Here is an 18,929-nt window from a genome sequence, read left to right on the forward strand (position 1 = left end):
TGAAAACTATAATTTTCTTTGTCTAGGAAAATCAGTACTTATAAACACCCCTACTTATGCCCTCTTAAACCTAGTCTGGGGATCAAATTCAGGCACTCATGTACCATAGGGAAGTAGCATATGTTGTATACCAGCTTCAACAGAGTCTTGACACGTTGATTCAATTAAAAATGAGCCAATAGGGCCTAGAGAGATGGCTCAGCAGTTAAGAGTGTGTACTGCTCTTGTAGAGGATCTGAGTTAGGGTCTCAGCATCCATATTTGGCAGTTCAACCATCCCCTGTAACTCCAGTTTGGGGAGATCCAATCCAATGCCCTCTTTTGTCCTCTGCAGGCATATATATATACATATATATATATATGTATGTATATATGTATATATATGTGTGTGTGTGTGTGTGTGTTGCATCTATGGACAAGTAGGCAAACATACACATAACTAAAAATAAATAAAATTGAAAACAAGAGAATTATTTAATTATTGCTTATTTTATGTCTATAGGAAGTAGGTCCCTCCATAGGAACTCTTGGAATTTGGGGTCTTCCATGGACAGCGACTGCTATGTTGTCTGGGTCTTGGGGACTGAGAACTCTTTCGGGTTCCCTTGCATTTGACAGAGAACACAGCTCACTGGCTCCAATGCCAGGCATTACTTCTTTTAGGCTGTGGTCTCCTAAGGGTTTGGGAGAGATTGCAGAAGAGGAAGAGGAGGAGGAAGTAGAGGAGGAAGAGGGAGGATGACTTTTGTCAAATTTAGTTTGGTGGCTTGAGATTTAGTTTTATGGTCATTGAACACAGATTTAGTCTTTAACACACTAAGTTCTCAGCTCTGTCTTATTTATCTTTTAGTAGCTCCCCACTGGTTAGTAGTAAGCAATGAATAAATGGTTGCTATTATTAGAACTCTGATGAAACAGAGAGCTTCCACAAACACATTCTCCACTTCTGCCTTTTCTCATCTTCTAGACTGAGATCCATCTTCCACCCACTGCCTGCTGGATGCTATACACGTTTGCACCTTTGTCTGGTGGTGTGGGTTCTGCCAGACACGCCTTTCCACTTTCTTCTCCACCTATTAAAATCCTATTTACACATTTAGGACTGGACTAATTCCTTGTCTTCATATGAGATGGCTCCTGGCTGGAGCTCATTGTCTCTTTTCTCTGCTTTGTTTTTCTGTTCCCCACTCTTATAGTGTGCTATTTGGTTGTTTACTTGGTTCAAATCTCTTAAATTTGGTGGAAACTTTTTACGATGTTGTCTCTGGCTATTGCAGAGTTATGCATGTACCATGCACACAGTTCGGATGTATATGGCTCAAGCTGAGGTGAGATCCCAGAGTCATTCGTTCTTCACTGACCTTCTGGAACTGTAGAGTGAGTACTACAGACCTGTCCACATGCCCAGAGGTCCCAGAGATCTCATTGGCATTGAGCTGTGAGGTTCGAGCCATCTTCACAGACTGGGGCTTGAGGTGTACAGTTAACTTTTATGGTACTATATCAGGCTGCAGTCCTGTCTTCAGAGAGCTCCAGGGTTTATAATGATGATTCATTCGAAGAGAAGCTTTTATCATAAGATAGAGGTCTACACTGTCTTCAAGCCGCAAGGATGAAATCAAGAGAAGAGAAGGATACTTACCCAGGTGATTAGTATTCCCTTTTGTGAGGCGGGAGCTGTGAAGCAACAGGCTGCTCAGTGTCTCTGTGCCTCAGTTTCCTTGTCTGTCATGTAGGAAGGATATCATGAGGATTGAGTTTATGCATAAAAAGTGTTTAAGATATCTATTATCTATCCATCATCTATGTATTTATGTGTGTATGTATGTCTCTATTAACTATCTATCATCAATCATCTATCTATTATTATTTATGCTCAAAATACTCATTGTACTTTACACACTGATTTAGCGTTGTCTCATGAGTAATTTTGGTGATGCCGCCAATACCATACAGATATAAACCCTCAAGTCCACGCAAGCCACTTTTCATCCCAGAGCGATGAAAGCAGTTGAACAGTCCTAACTTAGTTTGCATGCAATCCATCCTCATGCTTTACTGTAACCTGTCATTCCGGGTCTGAACAGCATAATAATAGACTTAGTTCACCTCCATAATGGATTGTAGGGATTGAAAGTATGTATGGATGGAAAGGAACCAAAACTTTCCTTTTGCTTCTGCAGTTCCGGGGATGGGGTGAAGTGGGGTGGGGGCTGACAATTGCAGTTCCATAGTTATTCTAAGACAATTACATCAACAGAGCTTGTCTGTCTCTCTCACATTTCAAAGGAACATGTGTCCACAGAGACTCCTTCTCCTTTAATGATTTTGACATTGTCACATTACACCTAAGTGCAAAACTATGACAATACCTCTTGCCTCAGCTGTCAAAAGTACCATGTAGGGACACATTGCAGTTGAGAAGAGAGAATGGCCTCTTTATAGTGACTGGCTTGGAATTATAAATATTTTCATTTCTCCCGTAGGAGATGGCTCGTGGAAGAGAGGAGACAAACACGACTTTGAAGCTAAGCAAGCCTACTCATCCCTGCAAACAGTCACCCTACTGAGGACCGTGAAACCTGAGTTTGAGAAGTTTTCCATGGAGGTGAAAAGTTCTGTTGAGAAACAAGGACTCAATGAGGAGGATTACGTAAGTGCTTGATTATGAGCCTCGCCCTTCAGCATCCTGCAAACAAGCTTCTAATTAAACCAGAGGTGACAAAGTATCCCATTCTGAGCCATTCAAAAATTCCGAGTTCAAGTCTGAATGCCACTGTTGCCTTCTGTGTGTGTTTCTTTCCTGGCCACTTCCCCCTGCCCCCCCTCCCCCCCGCTCCCCTCCATCCCATCATCGTTCCTGTCACTCACTTACACCTCTTTGCAACAGCTGCAGGATGGAAAACGGCCTTTTCCTGGGAACCTGTAATGCAGAGCCGGGTGTCTGTGGACTCCCGGCATTTACTAAGCAAGAAGGGTATTGGGAGGAGGCGGTTGAAGGGATGCCCAAGTTTTGCCCGGCTAATTTGTCCAAGCATTGGTGGCAGAGATATTTTAGGTTTTGCAGGCTCTTTCTTTGGACAATCCGTGTCCTCTTCTTGGTTGGTTTGCTCATGTCTCCTGCAGGGCAGTGGAGTTTTTTTCTTCTGCGGCAAGCTGCTTCCTACTTGGGTGTTCTAGGTCTTCCCACTCCAGTAGTGTTCTTGTTACTAATTCATCTTAAAGATGCTTGGTCCTGGGCTAAGGGTCCAGCCCCTCCCTGGGTGCTGTTGTTTGGGCAGCCTTTGGCACTTTCAGTTATGTTTCTGAGATGTCCACAGTGTCATAAAGGCAAACTCTTTCTCAGAACAGGACGAGTAGAGGACTTTTGAGTTAGTGGCCTGGGGTGGGCATGCTGGTCTGTCTTCCCTTCCCTGACAATAATGAAAATATAAAGGCAATTTATGTACTATTTTACCTAATGGTCCATACTAACTTTAAGATTTGAAAACTCAGGGACAGTGTTGATTTGTTTGGATTTCTCCCTGAAGTTGTTAAAGTTCAATTATTTCATCATATGTTATCTGACATTAATGAGACTCACTGGACAACAGTTGACTTCTCAATATACTTCTTGGATATTCTGGATTATCACTTATTCTTGGTCAGAAAGCTAAATCTCATTAAGAAGACATTGTTACTGCAAAAATTCTTAGTATTTTCCTAACCTGATTCTAGTGTTTTCAAGAGTGTTTGCATCTGTGAATTATAATACTGCCTCTCCATGCTGCTTGACTTTTAAAATAAATAAAATTTATAATTTTAAGTAGAATTGGGGTAATTATAACAATTTATTCTAGTTCTGAAGACACATTCATTTTCCTTTTCTTTTTTTCTTAGTTCTGGGAGTCAAATCCAGGGCTCTCTCTCTCTCTCTCTCTCTCTCTCTTTCCCTCTTTCTCTCCCTCCCTCCCTCCCTCCCTCCTTCCCTCTCTCTGTCTCTCTGTCTCTCTGTCTCTCTGTCTCTGTCTCTGTCTCTCTCTCTCTCTCTCTCTCTCTCCCTCTCTCTCTCTCTCTCTCTGTCTGTCTGTCTCTCTCTCTGTTCCACCACCCAATACTCCACTTTACTTTTCCATGCAGTGCTTTTGAGCACCAGTGGCTTCTAAGGCTAGTCTGCACAGGTGGTGGCTGTGGTGTGTTGTGGGAGAGAGCAAAAGAACCAGAGTCAGGAGCCTGGGCCCACAAGGAGTCTAGACCAGTGCCGTGGGAGATGCTTCTTCAATCTGAACACATCACGCAGACTCAACTTTCTTTCAAGACCTTTAGCTTCTCATATTTGCATCCATGGGCTGTCCTATCTGTCTGTCTAGAACTGAGTTCACAGAGCCTAGCATGGGCTCTGCACCTCTGTCTGTATCTCACAGCCAGCAAGTTTGGTGAACCCATTAGTTCTCATCTACACCATGCTTTCCCCCGACAATCATGTGGTTTGGTGACCGCATTTGCACCGTGCTTCCCCCCCACCCAAGCATGTGGTCTGTGAGCAGGGTCTGATTTGTTTCCTTTTAATGCTTCTGTTTCTTAACACTTATGCTGATGTGTCTACAGCTTCATTAAAATTGTATTTAGTTGAATTAAATTATTAAATTAAGTATGCTGAATACAAATAAAATATATTAAATTATAACTTTTAGGGCACTGGTGAGCATCCCAACATGGTACTGAGTTGTCTGAACTTTAAAATGAAAGAGCATGCAACAGATTTCTTATCTGTTTGTGTCACTACAGATGACATCATTTTGTCTGGCTGGTGCATGAAGCAAAGTGCTTACTATGTGGGGTGCGAGAGAGCATCTCAGATTGAGATATTCCCTTTTATTTTTCTTTGGTGAAGGTTTTCTGCTTTTCTTTTTTCTTTTCTTTTCTTTCATTCTTTTTTTTTTTTTTTTGAGACAGAATCTCACTGTGTAAACCGACTGCCTTGAACTCAGAGATCCTCCTGCCTCTGCCTCCAGAGTGCTGGGACTAAAGGCATGCGCCACCATGCCTGGCGGTTTCCTGTTTTTCTTAAGTAATGTGTTTTCTTAGGATAACTGAAACAAAAAACGGCACACGCATGGGTTGCCTTGTCCAGGGCGAGGAAGGGCCTTGTGCCTTTGAAGGTTTGTTTTAGCATTGTAAATGGAATGAAACCCCTGATCCAACTTGATGTTTTTTTAGAGTCACATTCATATTAGCATGTTGCCAGCACCCCTGTAAAAGTTATGATCTTTTCAAAAATGGAAATATATGAAAGTAAATTTTTTTAAAAAAACAAACTATACTGCACCATTGGAAGGACAGAATGACAATGATTTCTTTTAATAGCAAAATGATTTGACTATTTTAATGGCACAGTGATTTTATATTTTTGCTTACTAAACTTGGATGCGTTAATTCAATTTTTTATGTGTATGTGTGGGCATAGGTGTGCTCGAGCATGTGTGTCCGTGTGTGTACATGTATGTTGAGGCCAGCAGTTAATATAGGATATCTTCCTTACTCTCCATCTCATTTATTTGTTGAGGCAGCGTTTCTCACAGAACCTGGTGCTCGTTGATTCGGCTAGACTGGCTGGTCAGTCACTCCCAGGGGTCTTTCTGTCTCTGCCCTCCTGAATCTGGGATTGCAGGTGTATGCTGCTGTGCCCGGATTTTTACATGGGCGCTAAAGGTTAAACTCAGATCCTCAAAGCTTTTGCGATAAGGACACTGTCAAATGAGCCATCTCCCAGCCCTGATCAACACAACTTTGCTTCTGTAAAATTGGTCTTCATCTCCATCACTTGCTCCCTCTTTTTTTTTTTTTTTTTGGTTTTTCGAGACAGGGTTTCTCTGTGTAGCTTTGCGCCTTTCCTGGAACTCGCTTTGGAGACCAGGCTGGCCTCGAACTCACAGAGATCCGCCTGGCTCTGCCTCCCGAGTGCTGGGATTAAAGGCGTGCGCCACCACCGCCCGGCTGCTCCCTCTTTAAAGAATATTAATTAAGGAAAACAGGGGAGAGAGAGCCATTTCCTGTTGAGGATGTGGTCAAGAATAGGTTTCCCAAGCTCCGGTGGAGGTGTGTATATGTAGGCAGCAATAACTGGATTTTAGTGGGTTATAAAAAAGGGCATGAAGTTGGGAAGGGGCATGTTTGCCTCCAAACATGAGGAGATTAAAGATGGGTGGAGGCTGATAGGATCACTTTTCATTGTACGTATGTATGAAATTTACAAAAATAAAGGAAAACAATGAAAAAAATAAATGGAGTATAAGAAACGATACCGAGAGATCCCTGCATAGAATGCCCAGTTTTGTATAAAATGCCAGTCAGGTTATTGACACTGAAAAACGCACTCAGAACACTCAAGATTTCTTGTTTTACTTATGCTAGTGTGAATGGTAAGCTCTATGCTTTATTACCTGTGTTGATTTTCGTGTTTGAATTCCATCCAATGCCTTGATTTTTTTTTTTTAACATTTGAGACAGGATCTCATGTGGCCCAAGGTAGCCTTGAACTCACTGTGTAAAGATGTCTTTGAACTCCAGACACACCTGCCTCAACCTCGAAAGTGCTGGGATTACAGGTGTTGTCCACCATACTTGGCTCTATAACTGCTGTGACAATCAGGTTCTTCATCCTATTTTAAGATTATATATTTGTTGCTTTTCTCATTGTTGTATGTGGTGGTTTTTTTTCTTTTAATAGGAATGGCCTCCATAAGCTCATATGTTTGAATGCTTGCTCACTAGGGAGCAGCACTATTTGAAAGGATTAGAAGGATTGGGAGGTGTGGCCTTGTTGAAGTAGGTGTGGCCTTGTTGGAGAAAGTGTGTCATTGAGGTTGGGCTTTGAGGTTTCAAAAGTACATGCCAGGCCAGGTGTTCTCTCTCTCTCTCTCTCTCTCTCTCTCTCTCTCTCTCTCTCTCTCTCTCTCTCTCTCTCTCTCTCTCAGCTTGCAGATCAGGATGTACTTCTTAGCTACTGCCTGCAACACCATGAGTGCTGCCATGCTCCTTGATAATGATGGACTAAATCTCTGAAACTGTCAGCAATCCCTGAATTAAATGCTTTCTTTTTAAGAGTTACCTTGGTCATGGTGTCTCTTCACAGCAATAGAACGGTGACTGAGACACGGTGATGAAATATCCCACAAAAGAAACTTAAGGAAGAAAAGTTTATTTTGGCCTATGGACATAGCCTATCCTAGTGAAGAAAGCATGGCAGTGGGAGCACAATGAGACAGCAGGAGCACGGTGAGGCAATAGGAGCATGGTGAGGCAGTGGGAGCATGGTGAGGCAGCGGGAGCACGGTGCACACAGTTAGGACACAGATGAATTGATGAGTTTGGAAGTTAATTTCCTTTCTTTCTTTCTTTCTTTCTTTCTTTCTTTCTTTCTTTCTTTCTTTCTTTCTTTCTTTCTTCCCTCCCTCCCTCCCTCCCTCCCTCCCTCCCTCCCTCCCTCCTTCCTTCCTTCCTTCCTTTCTTTGTTATGTATTCTGGGAAGTCCAGGCCATGGAATGGTGTTGCCCACACTTAAGGTGTCTTTTCATGTCAATTAACTGAACCTAGAGGGAGAATCCTTCGCAACTATGTTTAGAGGCTTGTCTCCTAGGTAATTCTAGGTCCTGTTGATGATTACATCAACCAGATTTAAATCGATGAATCACACTACTAGAGTTTTCTTGGTTAGTTCTGCCTTCCTGGAGTAACTCCAGTCTCCCCTTTCCTGGTTCATACTTTGGAGAAGTATAATGGCTTGGTGGAACTTTTCAAGCCTAGTCCTTTCAAAGGCTACTGGGAGCCTGCAAATGAGCCACCCTGGACCAAATGTCCCTTCATGGTCTACCAAACTATGATGGGTGGTTGAAAGGAGCATGTGTGGTGTGATAGAAAATAGGATTGCTTAGGCTGGGCTGCCATTGAGAATGTGGGTGCTGAACACCTGACTAGTTGTTTAGTTATTACTGCATGTGTCTTAGATCCCCCATATGTATTCTTTAAGGTTAATATAATGTTACAAACATACACTGTCCTCTTACTTATGAACCTGGTAGAAGCCTATGCCATGTCCATTGACATGCTTTAATGGGGCCCAGTGGCCATCACTGAAGGCAGTATGGTGCAGTGATTAAATACGCATTTTTGAGTCCTAGGTTGTAATATCAGCACTTAGGGGGCAAAGGCAGGACAATTTTCAGTTTGAGGCTAGCCTGGGCTACATGGTAAGACCTTATCTCAAGCAAAATGAAGTAAGTAAAACATGGAGTTGTATAGATGTGGCCCTGTCTTTAAATAATTCTTGGACATGTTTGTGAACTCTGCCTTAGTTTATTGACTAGAACATGAAGAAAATAACTAGCAAAGTTACCGAAAGACCCAAGAACTAATATAAATAATATCCATCGCAGCACTAGGTATCTAGTAAGTATTCAGTGCATGGTAACTACTATTCTTATTTCTTACATTCCTAGCTTGAGGCTTCTGGTGCCTCATGCCCTTAGTGGTTCTACTTATCTTTCAGATCTCAAGCCAAATACCACTTTCCCAGGATTGTTTGTCCTGATAGCCATACTACTTCCCTGTACAGTCCCTTTCCATCAGAGTACCCCTCTCAGCTGTGATTATACACCCATGTGTGGGATCTTCTGGTGGACTTTGGTCTCTGCCAAGCTCTGTGAGCAGGAACCATGCCTGTTTCTGGTTATTCTTACATCTCCTGCTTGTATGCTTGGCACATAGGAAGCAGATGACAAAGGCAACTGTTATAAGCTATTTTGCATCTATAATGCAAAACTTTTGAACTCTGAACTTGTCTAAAATCTGAAACTTTGAGTGCTGGCCTGACATCACAAATGAAGAACTCACATCTTGTGGTGGCTTGCAGTGAAAATGCAGGGTCAGTTAAGATATTGTACAAAATTACCTTCAAACCACATATATAAGGTGTATAGGAATCATTGTATTTTGTAATTAGACTTGGATCCCACCTCCCAATGTGTGTATACATATTTACCAAAATTGAAAAAAAAAATCCGAAACCCTGAATCATACTTATGGTCCTAAACATTTTAGGCAAGGGATACTCAACTAGTATTGTGCTTACCATTCTTGTTATTAATGAACTGGAAAGACATTAATCCCAACCTCTTCTCCTTCAAATGGCCAATACCAAGGCTCAGGGAGGTATGTTAGCCTTCCCCAGTGTGTGTCTTCGTACAGCAATGCCCATCAGCAATGGGTTTTGTGTATTGACCTCCTTAGGAATACAGAGCCAGGGGTTCCTATTCACTAAAGCTGTAGGAGATGGTGTCAGGGTGGTAAAAGGGCCCACCACAGGGGTTCTGAAGACTCCTTGGGGTCACTAGTAATCCAGACTGACAAGTCATGTCCCATTGAAGAAGCCCTTGCGGCTCAAGGTCCGGCTCAGACAAGGTTTTGCCAAGTGCCTGCCTGGCCTTCGCCATTGGTTTGTATTGAGTCACCTACATGTGCATTGGCTGTCACTCAAGGGCATTTTAATGGGGCTGCCTGGTCTCTGCCCTAGGAGTGGTTCCAATTCCGGAGTGCTGGTATTTGGTTTTAGAATGCGCTGTGTGGCGGCCAAGCTGAGATTAGTTGTGTCCCCTGACTCTGGGGCCAGTGACTTTCTTTTTCCACTACATCAGTCTGATCCTTTTAACAACGATGTGCCCAATAAGGAGGTAAACTTATGACCCAAAGATTAAGTGTATCAGGCCCTCTGTGTGAGCCTGGCCGGGTCCACAGGCTGAAGCATTTCCTTCTTTTCTCTGTACCCACAAGTCCAAAACACACACTTTGAATGTATCATTTTTCCTTTACTCTTTCACATGTTTGACAAAGTGTGGCTAAGATTCAATGTCCTCTTCAGCTGCAGTCACCCTTTGCCCTTATTTTCTTGATTATCAGATGCTGTTTATTAAGTTCTCTGGGGGAGCATTTGATCCTGGAAAGTGAGTGCTCCCAGATGGAATCCCGAGCCTCTAAAAACTCATGAGTAAGAATAAAATATCCACAGCCTTGAGCTCTGGGGTTCCCATAAGAGATGCATCTTTGTGTCAGTACACAGAAAATGTCATGTTCCTCAGCACGGTGACATACGGGTGGCACTTGTAGCAGTCTGGACAGCCTTCTCCAGAAGAAAACCAGAAACTGTGGGCCCTTTCACAGGCTTCCAGTTTCCAAAAGCACTTTAAGGGGATGAAGGTTTCCTGCCTTATTATGTATTAACTTTTTGTGATTACATATCAGACTTTGTAAGTGCACAGTGTATCTATCTGGAGAGGAGCCAGTGTTTCATTGATGGGATCTGTGTAGAAAAAAGGTGGGAATCACTAGACCATGGCTCTGACTGGTTAGTATATCATTTGTCCTGAGTTCTGTTCATTCACATGGATAAGACTAATGTTCGTGCAAGGTTACACTGGAAAAAAAAATCATTTTCCCAGATAAAAGTGAAGAAAATGCTCAAGTCGTATCTAATCATATTAGAGAAATCATTAGTTTTATTTCTGAGATGAAAGAGGAATCCACTCACTCACTCACTCACTCACTCACTCACTCACTTATTCTGGACTAGTGAGTCAGCAGACTTTCCAAGACCTGCTCTCACTACTGTTTCTTAGGACTGTGTGAGCCAAAGTCGCAGACACTTTTTTGGCCCTGGCAGCATCCTGGGGTTCTCCTTCCTGTAAATCCCACTCCTGGCCTCAGTCCATCCTTCCTATTGTGTTTGGCACTTTTGAGACCTTATTCACCCACTGGCCCTTGAACAGTTGGCTTTCTCCTTGGGTGAACTTCACCTTCTTTCCTTGATGTTGTTTAAATAAAAATAACATGTTGCTTTCCAGACTGAAAGGACATGATACAATGAATGAAAAAAGTAGTACATTTAATTAAAGATAATTTATAGTGCCATAAGAATTACAGACATACACCAATTCCCCCCCTTGTTCCTCCCTCCTGGGCTTCTGACTACATAGAGAGGATTATTGTTAATGTTTTCCTGATGTTGCCTGTGTGCTTTTAAAATTATCTATATTGTTGATCTTGATATTGAAATTTTGGTGCTATATCCTGATTCCTGAAATGGAGAAAAGATTAAATTATTTGACATACTCTTTCTCTGCTAATATTTCCTTTTCCTTCTACACTCCCAATATTTTATAATACAATTTCTTGTTAAAGAGGTTTTCATAAAATAAAGTGAAGAAGAGCTAAAAAATGATATTCAGGGCCTTTTTTTTTCATTATGCCCATGTAAATGCTTACAGCATAATCATATATTGCTTTATGAGCACCTGTTGTTTCTCTAGTACCTTCTCTGGAGTTTAATGACAATTTTCTTATTTGCTCTCATATAGTTCTCACTATTTCATTTTTATTGCTTCAGTAAAATATTTTACATAATAATATTAACATTTTAACCTTATTTCTCTGCTCCAGTTTGGAATAATTTATTTTTGTAACATCAGTTTGGAGCTGCCCTTGAGTTCTCTCTTGCATTGTGTGACCCTTTTCTTGGATATCACATCTCCTTTTTTGTTCTTAAAATTCTTGTTTGTTTTGAAGAAAACAGGCATTAATGGGATTTTTTGATACTTTTCACATCAGAAAACATTTTGTATAATAATATTATTATTGTTATATTGTTATAATAATAATTGAAACGTTCAGTTGACAGTTTAGCTGGGTATAAAATTATAGGTTGAAGATTATTTTCCCTCAAGACTTTCATGTCATTGCCCTATTGTTTTGTAGCTCTTATTGTTGCCAGTCTGATTATCTTGAAATGCTGTTTTCTTTTTCTCCTTAGAGGCTTTTAGTATTTTCCCTGCATGATTGATTGCATCATTGAGGATCTAGTCAGAAATAGAGCAATTCAGCAGGCGTTTAACAGAAGGAACGGAGTTCAAGGTGTTGGAAGAGTTGAGATTCCGAATGGAACAGTAAAGCAAGCCAGAGATTAGAAATAGCAGACAGCCACTAGATCCTAGAGCTAGAAGAACCAAGAAAGAGAGACTTTCAATAGGTCCCCAAAGTTAGGGCTGCCTACAAAAGCAAGAAGGATGGAATAAATACAGTCTTTGCTAGAGGTATTACTCAAGGCAAAGAAAGAGTGGGGGAGACATGTCCTGGCTTTCTTCTTCCTTTTGGTTCTGTGATCCATATTGACCAAAGTAACCAGGAGCCACATGACAGTGAAACACAGCCAGGAGGAGTTATCTTTCTGTGGTGTAGAGCAAAGTGAAGCAGAAGGAGGAAGGGACGTGAATTAGAGGACAGACAAACAGAAAACTGGACTGATGAATGATCTGAAAATTTACAATGATGGGTCCTGGGGTGAGTTTGTTTGTTTATTTATTTTTTTAACATTTTGTTGTTTGGGGACAGAGTCTGGCATTGTAGCCCTGACTGGGCTGGAACTCTCTATGTAGCCCAGACTGGTTTGGAGTTTGTGGCGAGCTTACCATCTTAGCCTTCTGAGTGCTGGGATTAGGTATGTGAGCTGCCATGCTGGGCTTGGTGTGAGTATTTAAAAATCTTGCTGCTGTGCCTTTAGTACCCTCCTTCTGTAACTCTTAGAATTTAGCTTTAGCCATCCATATCTGGTTCTGTTATTTTCTCTTTCATCTTTTAGTATATATGCTGTCAAAGCAAGTGTGATTTTTCCAATTCTGCCTTTTTCTTTTCCTTTCTGAGAGATTATCTTAACTTTATCTTCCAAACTACTGGATTTTAAAATGCCTGCTATAGTTTTGATTTTCAAGAGCTTTCTAGGCAGGTGTGGTGGTGCATGTCCATGATCTTGGTACTTGAGAAACAAAACAGGAGGATCATCACAAGTTCCAGGTCAACCTGGGCAACATAGTGAGTTCTGGGCCAGCCAAGACTGTGGTACATACAAGACATTGTCTTTAAGAACCAAAAATTAAAAAGAAATTAGAAAAAAGAAAGACAAAAAAACCCATCATATCTTTCTCTTGTTTCCTGAGAGGCTCCCTAATTCAAAACAGCACCTTGACTTTGATTCTTGGATATGGAAACTCAGCTCCTTGTATCCCTCCCATTAATTCTAGAGCATATGTTTTATCCATTTAATTATCTAAAGATGAGGCTTATTTTGTAATTGATTGTCATAATTTAATAGACAACCTAGGTATATCTTTTTCTATCTAAAACATATTAAATGACATTCTGTCTTGTTTTCTTTCTTTTTCTTTGTCTTTCTTTCTTTCTTTTTTTTCAAAACAGGGTTTCTCTGTGTAGCTCTGGCTGTCCTGGAACTCACCCTATTAACCAGGGTAGCCTCGAACTCACAGAGATCCACCTGCCTCTGCCTCCTGAGTGCTGTGGCATTCTTTTTTTTTCAATAATTGATAGTATTTTACATTTGTTGAGATAAGATTCTTCCCATCTTTTTCATTGTTTTATTCATCTTACATTGCCCATTTCTTTCAGGTTCTTATTTGTTGTTTGTTAACATTTATAGTTTTGTCTTTCATATCAGAAGTGTTTCTTAAATGTTGTTCTGAGTGCTTCCTTCAGCACTCCCCAGGGCTCTGGATATATAATAAACCTGTCTAATGGTGGACTGTATTGTAATTCCATGAGTATCAACTTAGCCATTCCAAAGAATTATCCCAAGTATTACTTCTTTGAGTACATCTTCTCTCAGGTTGGTCAATTTCATTAAAAAAATTCTCTTCTAACCCGTCTAGAAAGTCATTAGGCCGTATTACTTTCTGGGAGCCAGGGAGGAGTATCACCTAAGATCCCAGACTTCCAACTTTAACATCATTCTCAACTTTATACTTCACCCAGCCTCCACCTGTTCCAGGCACAGTCTTCTGCTCCTGCATCTTTACTCAGTGACACACTTGTCTACTGCCAGGATGGGGGAGGAATAATTTCTTTTCTGTGTAATCTTGGGGAAGGATCTGACTCTTTGTGTGTGTGTGTGTGTGTGTGTGTGTGTGTGTGTGTGTGTGTGTGTGCAGGTGCAAGTGCAATAAATATGCATACATGCATGTAAAGCCAGAGGAAAACCTGGGATATCATTCTTTAGGTGCCATCCACCTGTTTTTTGAAGACGGGGTTTCTCACTGGCCTGGAACTGGCCAAGTAGGCTTGACTGGCTAGCCAGAAGGCCCTAGCGATTTCTTTGCCTTCTTGGTCATGCTTGGCTTTTTTACCTGGATTCTTGGGATTAAACCCAGGTCCATATGCTTGCAAGGCAAGTACTGTACTGACTGAGGCATCTTCCAAGCCCGGATGTGAATTTTTAAGCATTTGTACAGACTTCCAGTAAGTCCTGTTGTTTTTATCCCCACCGAACACTGCTTTCAGAGGTTACCCATGTCTCCAGTGCTTGGAGGCTCTGACCATGCTCCTGTGCATGCCTGGACTTTGGTTCCTTAGGTCTGTTGGCCAGTTTTCCTTTCCCCACTTCTGAAACTTTATGTTTCTACTTCCAGTTTTCTTCATGTACTTGCTGGACTTGCAGGCTCATAATGTAAAAACCTACTTGTCATTTTATGGGGATTCTGAAGGGAGTGTGTGGTTTACCGGAAGTCTTGCCTTCATTTTTGGATCTCAGTACAAGTGTCAATGGTGTTGGTATCTTTTATGGCACACACACACACACACACACACACACACACACACACACACACACACACAGAGAGAGAGAGAGAGAGAGAGAGAGAGAGAGAGAGAGAGAGAGAGAGAGAGAGAGAGAGAGAATGAACACTTTTCTTTTTGGTCTAGAATTCTTTTTTTATTACATTGGTTATATTTAATGGCTACTTTTTTCTTGATTTACTAGATTAGTATTTTTTTTCTCTTCCTCAAAAGGACACCTCCATCTTCTCTGATTGTGTGTGTGTAACTCTTAGTTTTGAACTCAGGACCTTGTGTCTGTTAGGCAAGTGCTCTAGCACAGAGCTATATCCTCACCCCTCTTTTTACTTTCGTTTTGCAACAAGGTCTTTCTAAGTTACTCAAACTAGCATTGAACTAACTCTGTAGCCTGGGTAGGCTTTGAACTTTCGATTTTCCTGCCTCAGCCTCCTGAGTAGCTTGGATTATAGACCTGTGCCACCAATCCATTTCTTCTGATATTCTTTTCTTTAAAAAATAAACACGCAAATGGACAACATTGTGTGTGTTCATGTGTATATGTATGCATATGCATCCACGCCACATCACGAATATAGAGGTCAAAGGGCAAGTTTTGGGAGTGGGTATTTGATTTCCATCTTTTTTAAATTTATTTTTATTTTATGTTCATTGGTGCTTTGCCTGCATGTGTATCTGTGTGAGGGTGTCAGATCCTCTGGAACTGAAGCTACAGACCGGTGCCATGTGGGTGCTGGGAATAGAACCTGGGTCCTCTGAAAGAGCAAGTGGTTCCATCTTGTTTTAAGACAAGTCTTTCTTGTCTTTGCCTCTTGGGTGTGTTCTCTGGGCTGGATGCCCCAGTAACTTCTGGGCGATTGTCCAGTCTTTCTCTCCTGTTGTGTGGTATGAATGCTGGTATTACAGATTGTTCCCACTTTTCACACTGGCTCTGGAGGAGACCGGATCTCAAGTTATCAGGCATGTACAGCAAGCACCTTTGCACTGAAACATCTCCCCATCCCCACTTCTAGAAATCTTCAGAAGCAACTGTACACAAGCAATAATTAACACACCTTAACTCTAACTCATGCAAAAAGAACTGTTTTCTTTAGGCTCATATTGATATATGAAGACTAAAATTTTATTTTGCTTTATGTCTGAGGCTGGATTGTTCCTTCTATTTTAGTTCTTACGTTGGCTTCTTTTTAAAGCCCCCCTTTGGATACATGAATAGGAGCAATATAGGAACCCTGTTGTTGTCTGTGGAAGCAGAATTTTAGGTTTTAAAGTACATTTTCTAAAAGCTCGGATGACTCAGTTTTAAAATTAATTAATGAATGAATGCTAATTGGAGGATAATTACATAAAAGTAAGTGGAGATGTTTGTGTCCTGGGAGGCTATAGTATTTATCACAGTGTGAGACAGCATTTGTAAACCCTTTCTAGATGCTGCATTGTGAAATAAAAAATGTCAGGAAAAAAAGTCGAGACATATGGGAACATAAACACATCTTGAATACCCTAGTATAGAGCTCCACCCTTCCAACACCATCTGGGCTAGCAGAGAGCACCTCCTTTGTAATCTAGAGTTGTAGACAGTGCCATCCTTGTGCCGGGAGGAAGAGTTCTGGATCTTGAACTAGTGCAGTGGGTTCAGGCTGAGAGAGCATGTATTCACCTTGACTTCTGGGGCTTTCTCTGCTGGACAACTAGAGATTCTAATGTCACCACAGAGAGTCTTCCCATTTCCAAGTCTCTGCCATTTAAAGCCCAAAGTGATTTCTAACTAGTCTTAGTTTAAAAGCTATGTCATTGTCCTTATCTGAGTATGGAATTTATTTATTCTTTATTGTAAAATCATCTCCCAGTCGCCACATGCACAGGCCACTGTAGGTTTGTACGTACACACACACACACACACACACACACACACACACACACACACACCACTGTGGGAAAATTTTATTACATAGTCATCACACACACAGACCACTGTAGGTTTGCACACACACACACACACACACACACACACACCCCACTGTAGGAGAATTTTATTGCAGTCACCACATGCACAGGCCACTGTAGGTTTGCCTACACACAGACACCACTGCAGGAACATTTTATTACAGTAGAGTATTCTGCTGTTTGTAATACTACATCACGAAAGCTTCGTGGAAATTTTATTCTACATTTCAAGTGTACAGAACCAGCTTTTCTTTAGCTCTAAGCTGGCCACCAGCCTGTATTGTGTGACTGCAAAGGCAAACTCCAGCATTGGACACATGAGTTAAGGAATTGCAATGCTCTGTGTCTAGTATGAATTTGCAAAGACACAGCTGCAAGGCTTGCGGATGTAGAATTGGAGCTTAATTTTAAAGACTGGATCAGGATTCCTCTAATTAATTACAACCACAGCTTCTTCTGGGGACCAGAACTTGATTCCCAGAATGCACTTGGTGGAAGAACTCTTGCAAATTGTCCTGATTTCCATAGGCAACATGTCTTGTGTGTATCCCTTCACAAACAAACAAACAAATGAACATCAAAAGAAAAAAAGTAAAAAGAATGTGTGGTGTCCATTTTAAAGTAAGACAAATTCTGGATCCTTAGTGCTTTGGGGTTTCAAATTGAATTTTACAGTTTTCAGTGTGATCTGTTTTTAGCTTGGGGTAGAATTTGGTAAATACTATTTTTATTTCTAACCAGGTATTCTGAGCAGGAGGTGATATTATAACCTGGGGGTATTTGCTCATTTGTGGTTAACAGGCCACCCATAGCTTGCTGTTCCTCCTTATTTAAAAGTTGAGAATTTGACTAATTAAACAAACACTGCAGGAGAGTCTGATGCATGACAGTGTTTTGGGGCAGGTGGGGTGGAGTGTACTGGGGGCATGCTCCCTATCCTAGGTCTCCCTCTGATGCTCACAAATGGTTGTGGGGCTAGGGAATGGGAAGCTTATCTAGGCACAGCATTTGAGAGAGGCAGGGTTTAGTAAATAATTGTTTAAAGAGGCTAGGTGCGACATACTGGGGCATTCAAGATATTGAAAAATAGTATCATAATTTCTCTGAGGGGAAAGGTCTAGCCACTACAGTATTTTTGTGTTTTGACACTAATTTTGAACAGAAGCTATGTGGGAAGTGACATTAGTTGAGAATTTGTCAGATCATCAATAAAATCTTGACTAGACATTTTACCACCTTCTTGTCTCACATCACTTAATTAGATCTGAATACTCTTAATTGAAGATTTAAAAAGCCAAACTAATGAAAGAGAAAAGAATGCAGCTGGTGTAAGATGCATCTGGCCCATTTCTGACAACACCGCACAGTCAAGCCTTTCTGTGAGGGCTGCTCCAGAATAGAAGGGGGTGCCTAGAAGGGAGTGCTCCTTTCCCTTGCTCTCACCCCCTTTCTTCACAGTCAGCCAGGGAATAGTTTGTCCCAATAAAAAGGCCTTTTCAGACACAGGAGGGCCTTGCTAATTTTATTTGTGAGAATAAAAATCAAACCTCAAGTTTTTTTAAAGCAGTATAAGAATGATGAGTCTGCATGCCAGCATTTTAATAAGATTAGTCTTATTAGGAAAATGTAAGCAGGAGGATGGAGGCATTGTGAGGGGTTTTCTCTAGCTAAAGAAATATTGGTTGGCCTTCCAAGCATTTAAATGAAGATATATTGAACTTAAAAAATCACTTTCATTTTCTTAAAGGAAAAACTTGTTTTAAATTATCTGGGTAACTTTGAGATAGCATCGAACAACACTAATAGACTATTTGAAGAAATTGGAATTTTATATTAATATATTTAATATTCTGGGTTAAAATGTTTTTGATTATAAATAAGTATTCATTTTCTTGTGATTGTTACACATTGGTAGCTTTCTAACTATAAAAAACTTTTGACCTAGCACACTCTGAAAATGCATAGCAAAGAGGCGTGGGACTTATGCAAAAGGACTTCCAAGCCAAACATCCTGTTTCATCCCTTGGAAGAGGAATCTCTGTTTTGTGTTGTTGTTAATATGTGTAGCCACAAAGACATTTTGCAGCAATGGTGACACCACACTCAAATATTCAGCAGTGAAATAGCATTGTGGTGTGTAAAACCATCCACAACTGAAGGGCTACAGTGAAATAGCTTTGTGTTGTGCAAAACCATTCACAACTGAAAAGCTAAAGTGAAACAGCATCGTAGCATGCAAAACTATTCACGACTGAGCAGCTAAGGAGTTTTTCGTTTACTAAGTGGAGTAGAAACGCATGCCTGCTCATCTGGGCAAC

General features: G+C 41.0%; 1 protein-coding gene across 4 annotated transcripts in view; it reads left to right on the forward strand.

Annotated features, from left to right (window-relative positions):
- Npr3 (natriuretic peptide receptor 3) overlaps positions 1–18,929 on the forward strand; it is a 70,106-nt gene that overhangs the window by 19,682 nt on the left and 31,495 nt on the right. For all 4 annotated transcript variants that reach the window (XM_052743116.1, XM_052743114.1, XM_052743113.1 and 1 more), the window contains exon 3: positions 2,487–2,653. In XM_052743116.1, coding sequence (XP_052599076.1) covers positions 2,487–2,653 — 167 coding nt within the window. The remainder of the gene's footprint in view (positions 1–2,486; positions 2,654–18,929) is intronic.

The sequence above is a fragment of the Peromyscus californicus genome, unplaced genomic scaffold (assembly GCF_007827085.1).
Source record: "Peromyscus californicus insignis strain IS unplaced genomic scaffold, ASM782708v3 Scaffold_18__1_contigs__length_77618521, whole genome shotgun sequence".
Classification (NCBI taxonomy): domain Eukaryota; kingdom Metazoa; phylum Chordata; class Mammalia; order Rodentia; family Cricetidae; genus Peromyscus; species Peromyscus californicus.